This window comes from Sus scrofa, chromosome 9, assembly GCF_000003025.6.
Source record: "Sus scrofa isolate TJ Tabasco breed Duroc chromosome 9, Sscrofa11.1, whole genome shotgun sequence".
NCBI classification, from domain to species: Eukaryota; Metazoa; Chordata; class Mammalia; order Artiodactyla; family Suidae; genus Sus; species Sus scrofa.
Genome location: NC_010451.4, coordinates 5035946 through 5042297, shown reverse-complemented (window position 1 = coordinate 5042297; position 6352 = coordinate 5035946). Strand labels below are relative to the sequence as shown.

General features: G+C 40.2%; 1 protein-coding gene across 1 annotated transcript; it reads left to right on the top strand.

The window, feature by feature from the left end:
- Positions 716-6286, top strand: LOC100624701 (olfactory receptor 52J3-like). The gene has a single exon (XM_021062383.1). The coding sequence runs from the start codon at positions 3180-3182 to the stop codon at positions 4113-4115; it is 936 nt and encodes a 311-aa protein (XP_020918042.1). The 5' UTR covers positions 716-3179; the 3' UTR covers positions 4116-6286.

Genomic DNA, 6352 nt, shown 5'->3' with positions numbered 1-6352 from the left:
AGAAAAGGGAACCCTCCTGCACTGTTGGTAGGAATGTGAGCTGGTACAGCCACTATGGAGATACCTTAGAAATCTATACATAGAACTACGACCCTTCCATCCCACTCTTGGGCATATATCCAGACAAAACTTTCCTTAAAAAAGACACATGCACCCGCATGTTCATTGCAGCACTATTCACAATAGCTGAGACATGGAAACAACCTAAATGTCCATCAACAGATGATTGGATTAGGAAGCTGGTGGTATGTATACACAATGCAATACTACTCAGCTATAAAGAAGAATGAAATAATGCCATTTGCAGCAACATGGATGGAACTAGAGACTCTCATGCTGAGTGAAGTAAGTCAGAAAGAGAAAGACAAATACCATATGATATCACTTCTATCTGGAATCTAATATAAGGCACAAATGAACCTTTCCACAGAAAATAAAATCATGGACTTACAGAATAGACTTGTGGTTGTCAAGGGAAGAGGGAGGGAGTGGGATGGTGGGGGAGCTTGGGGTTAATAGATACAAACTATTGTCTTTGGAATGGATCAGCAGTGAGATCTAGCACTGGGAACCATGTCCAGTCACTTATGATGGAGCCTGATAATGTGTGAAAATAGAATGTGTACATGTGTCTGTAACTGGGTCACCATGCCGTACAACAGAAAAAAAAATTGTATTGGGGAAATAACTATTAAAAAATACCTAAAAAATAAAAATACAAAAAAAGAAAGGAGAAGATGCCAATAGGAAAACACAAAAGTTAAAATTGAGAAATAACTACAAAAAAGAAAAAAAGAAATATCATTCACAGAAACATTCTGTGAAGCAGCAAGTAGATGCGGGAAATCCAAGAAGTGCGTTGACGTGGATGGGGATCACAGGGAAGGGACAGGATGTTTTGAAAATATCACGACCCAGAAAGTACATTAAACCATCCAAGACCTTGGAAGTGCAAATAGAAGTAGTGGGCAAACAAGGCAAGAGAATTTTTTAAGAAAAATAACAAGGATTTAATAAGTTGGGAAACCAGGTTTCTTTTACTACACAAAGATGATTTTAAAAAAAGTACGTAATAGTCTATATTCCACCAAATGAGATGCTGTCTCAAGAACTTTCAGGGTACTTTTATGATTAACTGTCCTTGGATCTATGAAGGAGAGTATCTTGATTTATTTATATTTTTCACCTCTGGGCATGAGTATATGAAAGGGAAACATATGCATCAGAAATACCTTAGCCTGGTTGTATAGAATAATATCTAAGAAGACCACCCTAAAGAATTGCACTCATTTGACTGCCCTGCATACATTTTGTGTGCGTATTCTGTATTTATATTTGGTAGTAATGTCTATCTCTCCTGCCTTTTGCTTCCCATATGTCTGCTTCTCTTCCACTTCCTGTTTTCTGCAGCAGAACTCCAACCCGCTCCAAAAAGACTTTGAGATCATAGTCTTAAAACTTACGGCCCATGGGAACATGGAACTATCTTCAGAATGGTCCCTTCGGAGACTGTGGGCCAGAAGGTACAGACTCTATTCGCAGGGGTAGGTGTAACAGAGACGCTCTCGTTCCCATCCCTGCTGGAGACAGGTTATATACTGACCAAGGAATCTAGGGGAGCCTTAGGCAGAATCTCTGCGCAGAGGTAAGGGAGAAGTTGAAATGATTTTCTTACAGGAGTACAGTGCAGCCCCCATGATGCTGCTCTACAGACCACCAACCAAGAGTGGGGTCTTCAACGGCTATTTCTGACATAGTCACTACCTGTTAGTCAGTGATAGGAAATGTGGAGATTGATTTAGTATTTAAAAATTCCTATTCTTTCTGAAAAATGCAGGACTGTGAATATAATAGCATTTCATGGCAGTAGAAAAATTCAAGTTAGGAAGAAACTTTTCTGAAAGTAGGCTGAAAAAACAGACACCAAGGGAGGCAGCAGAGAATGGACAGTCCTGAAAGAGAAGTTAGGTATCTTCTTACCAACGGCCAGAGCACCTCTGATTAGCCAGCTTGCCAGTGTTCTTAAAGATGCTGAAGAAAATACTTTTGTCACATTGGAGGGACTTTTACAGTCTCCATTCTCACCCTAAACGTAGTGAGCGGCAGAGATTTTTTTTATCATTCTTTCCATCATTCTCTTCTTCTTCTTTTCCATCCAACCTACTGTTTCTTTCCTCTTCCTTCTCTTTCCTCATGCCTACTGCTTCCCTAAACTTCCTTTTCTTTGCATTCTTCGTCTGCTTCTCTGGGTTGAAATGTAATTCTCAGAAGATGGGGTAGGACCCTCTGCATATTTCTCAGGGTAAAGGGTAAACTTTGCTCATCATCCCTGACCTGCGAGAGCGAGGTCCAAGATTAGCCTTTCCCTCCAACCTCTTTATTTTAACATCTCTGCTCCGTCTCTCTTGAATGTCATCCTTGTATACAAGAACAGGTCAAAACCTCAAGTTCTCATGTTTGCCGTATGTTCCACTATGATCTAAGGACAAAGGGATTCACGATGCTTTAATAAGAAATGTTTGGGGTCTTAACTTGGTCGCTGCTTGTTCAATGTCTGTACCTGTCTTGGCTTAAGGTTTGATGCTATTTATCTACAAGGGTTTATCAAATGCTTTAGTGAGGAACACCTGTTGGTTTGATAGGTGACTTTTTGAATTTGAATTCATGTGAAAATTTGTATTAAGTGAAAAATACTGAAGGCATTTGGGATATAGTCTATTATCATGTGCATGGCTTTTATATCTGTTTCTTTACATCAGTATGGCTGTGCATCTATACATTTTGTCTTAGTGATTTGTTACATTTGTTACATCCTCAACACCCTCAATTTGCAAAGTCCTTGCTTCTCATATTAATCCAGATACCAGTCCTTGCACACGAAAAAAGTACCAAGTACAGAATATTTTGGTGCAGAAGTGCAGAGGATATTATATCATCTCTCAGCACTGCTTACACTATTAATGGTCATAAGTGGTCTACCCCTTGGAATCAAGTGTGTCAATCAGGCACCTTCCTTTTGGTTCCGTCAGGAAAATAAAACAGACAGGAAACAGTATCTCTGGTTCTTTGCACTGTAATAAGAGAAAAACTAATCATTTGAAACTGTTCTTGTGTACTTTCCCCCCTTCTTTTCTTTGTAAGAATGGACCGTAACTTCTCCTATTCCAGCCACATCCAGAATGTCCCATCAGAATATAACCATATTCCACCCATCCACATTTTTTCTTTTGGGAATCCCAGGGCTTGAGACTGTCCATGCCTGGATTTCCCTGCCCTTCTTTTGTTTTTACTTAATGGTTCTTATTGGAAATGTCACAATTTTGACAGTCATATGGACAGAGAAGATTCTCTGGGATCCCATGTTCTTCTTCTTGGCCATTCTATCAGTCACAGATCTGGCCCTTTCCACAACCTCAGTGCCACGTATGTTGGGTATCTTCTGGTTTGATGCTCATGAAATTGGCTTTGGAGCCTGTGTGGCCCAGATGTTTTTCATACACACCTTCACAGGAATGGAGTCTGCAGTCCTGCTGGCCATGGCCTTTGACCGCTACGTGGCCATCTGTGCACCACTCCGCTACACCACCATCCTGACCGTCTGGGTCCTATTGGGGCTTGCACTTGGGGTTGTATTGGGCACAGTCATGCTCACGCTACCCATGGTGTACCTCGTTTACCGTCTGCCCTTCTGCGATGCCCGTATTATCGCCCACACCTACTGTGAGCACATGGGCATTGCCAAGTTGGCTTGTGCCAACATTCGAATCAATGCCATCTATGGTCTCTTTGCTGCTTCCTTCCTTGTCTTTTTCCTCATACTGGTTGGAATCTCCTATGGCTACATCCTTCATACCGTTTTCCACCTCAAATCCCAAGATGCACGTCACAAGACACTGAGCACTTGTGGCTCCCATGCTGCAGTCATGTTGGTTTTCTACACACCCTCTCTCTTCTCGTTCCTCACTCATCGATTTGGTCAAAAAATACCCCCTTACATCCACATTCTTGTTGCCAACATCTATGTGGTACTTCCACCTGCCCTCAACCCTGTCATCTATGGGGTAAGGACCAAGCAAATCAGAGAGTGCGTGATTCGAGTGTTGACTGGCAAGTAAGGAACATTCCATTCGGTGATCTTTAGGTGTGAAATCTGCATATAGCAACGATATTGACACCACCTCCACATTAATATTCGATAAGAAGATGCCGGTTTATTTTCCCACATGAGCCGAACAGTAACGGGAGCCCCAAAATGACGCGCCCTGATCAGATCATCCAAGCCTTTTGAAATACTTCCCATTTTAAGGCTTTTGGTAAATTCTTTTTAGTTTTACTGATGGGCAGCCTCTGACTATGGTAGTTTATTACATTCAAGGAAAAGAGACCAAATAGATCCCTAGAATTCAATCTCTGGGAGTTCCTCTGATTAAATTTGCTGTGAAATAGAATTCTCTGTGAATTTACTACTGGTCTAAGCCTATTCCAATACTCTATTGTGAACACTCAGATACATTTTAGAGTACAGCATAGTCCTATAATATTCTTTTCAAGGGTCACTTCTGTATTTTCCCTGTTTCGTCTCTCAAGGAACCTTCTCCATGATACTGCCTCTGTCTTACCTCCTGAAGATAATATTAAGGAAACATTTCAAAAAGATGGCAAAACTAATCAACACTTCCCCCTTCAAAAAAAAGGATGATTTAAATAATTTGTGTTGACTATCAATCCATTCCCAGGTGAGTGTAAAATAAATGAGGACCCTTGAGAATGCAATGCGTGTTCTAAAGAAAGGAAACCTGGTTTTACAGATTGAAACACAGAATTAAGGGCTGCAGTGATCTTAACTTTTGCCAGTCGTCTGTGCAGCCTCCACAGAGCCCACGTCCTAACTTCGGGAGCCTGACATCTGCGGGGTTTTTTGGCAGAGTTTAGGATTAGCAGAATCCCCTTCTTTGCCACTGATGTCGGTGAACAAGAGTCAGTTGGTTTTGCTTCTTTGGGACATTGCTCTTCAGGTAACAGTGCAGCTGCGAGATAACGGATGTCCTAAACTAACTGTCACGGGGATGGATGTGTCCACGTTTGGCTTTGAGCCCAGTTTAGGAGACAACACATGTTAAAGCGCCAAGTGGGTGAAACCGACAGATACAGTGTGATTTTCACCCCTGCAGCGTGAATGTAGTTCACCCATTAATTGAAATAAAAAATAAGAATATGTTATCTGAAAATACAGTGCTGGACCTAAGTGTGGGAGAGCTTTAACTTCCAACTTCCTCAGGGATGGTAAAGCTCCAAAGCTCTCGAGTCTTCCCAAACACCTGGACAAAGTCATTTAATGCATTTTTCAATGTGTTTATCTAAGTGTGGAATGACTATTCAGTTCTTTGTCATGTGGATTTCCCTTTGAGTAGAATGAATTTATAGTAACATGTGAGGGTAAAGCACATGTACGACTGGATAATTCTTCACGCTGTTGATGTATTTCAGTTTTTAAATTTATCTTCTTAGTTTACTGCAGTACAATCTCCCAAAGTATTCTCATGAGTGAGAAACTTCTGTACCTGCCTCCTGGTATGCTTGTAAATTTCATCTCTATCTATAAAACTTGTTACAAATAACACCTCAAGAAAAAGTGGAGCTCTTGTTCTAAAGATGTGTATTGGCCTAATTACAGAATATATGGCCATCTCTAGATTCCATTTTGATTTCACTTGCATTCAAGACACAGACAAAAACGACCCAGTAGAACAGTATTGAAAAGGTACTGTAACACTGCCTCATACTTACGAACTCAGCTCTCAGCCATGTAGATTCTATAAAAATATGATAACACAGAAAACAACATAAGAGCAAATCATACAAAGTATGAGTGAAAATAATCCTTCAAGAACATTGTTCTGAGGTTAAAAAAAAACATACAAAATACACAAATACACAGCACAAATTAATAAAACAGTAAAGAAAAAAACATGTCTTTAAAAAAGAGTAGTTTCAACTAACTCTTCTAATCAAGCTCACGAAAACCTGAAATAATAGCTAATATTATTTTTTTTGTGCCAACTATCTGTTAAAGCATACAATTACTAAGGCCAATACATCTCCGACACTATATGAATCTAACCATGCAATACAGGTGAGTTATTTAAACCCTTGGCTGTGGAGTCAGAACTAGTTTCTCTTCCTTAGCCACCTGCAGCATACAGGATACTCCTCACTGAAACGGTGTATGTACCGTGCTGTACATTTTAATTTTCTCAAGACCACAAGAAAGAACTGTTAAAAGCACGAGACCTTAAAAAAAAAAAAAAAAAAAAAAAAAAAAGGCAGGTCTACGTGCATTCATCTGAAGATG

Coding starts and splice junctions, on each gene's coding strand:
- LOC100624701 (XM_021062383.1), top strand. CDS start 3,180: ATGTCCCATCAGAATATAACCATATTCCACCCATCCACATTTTTTCTT.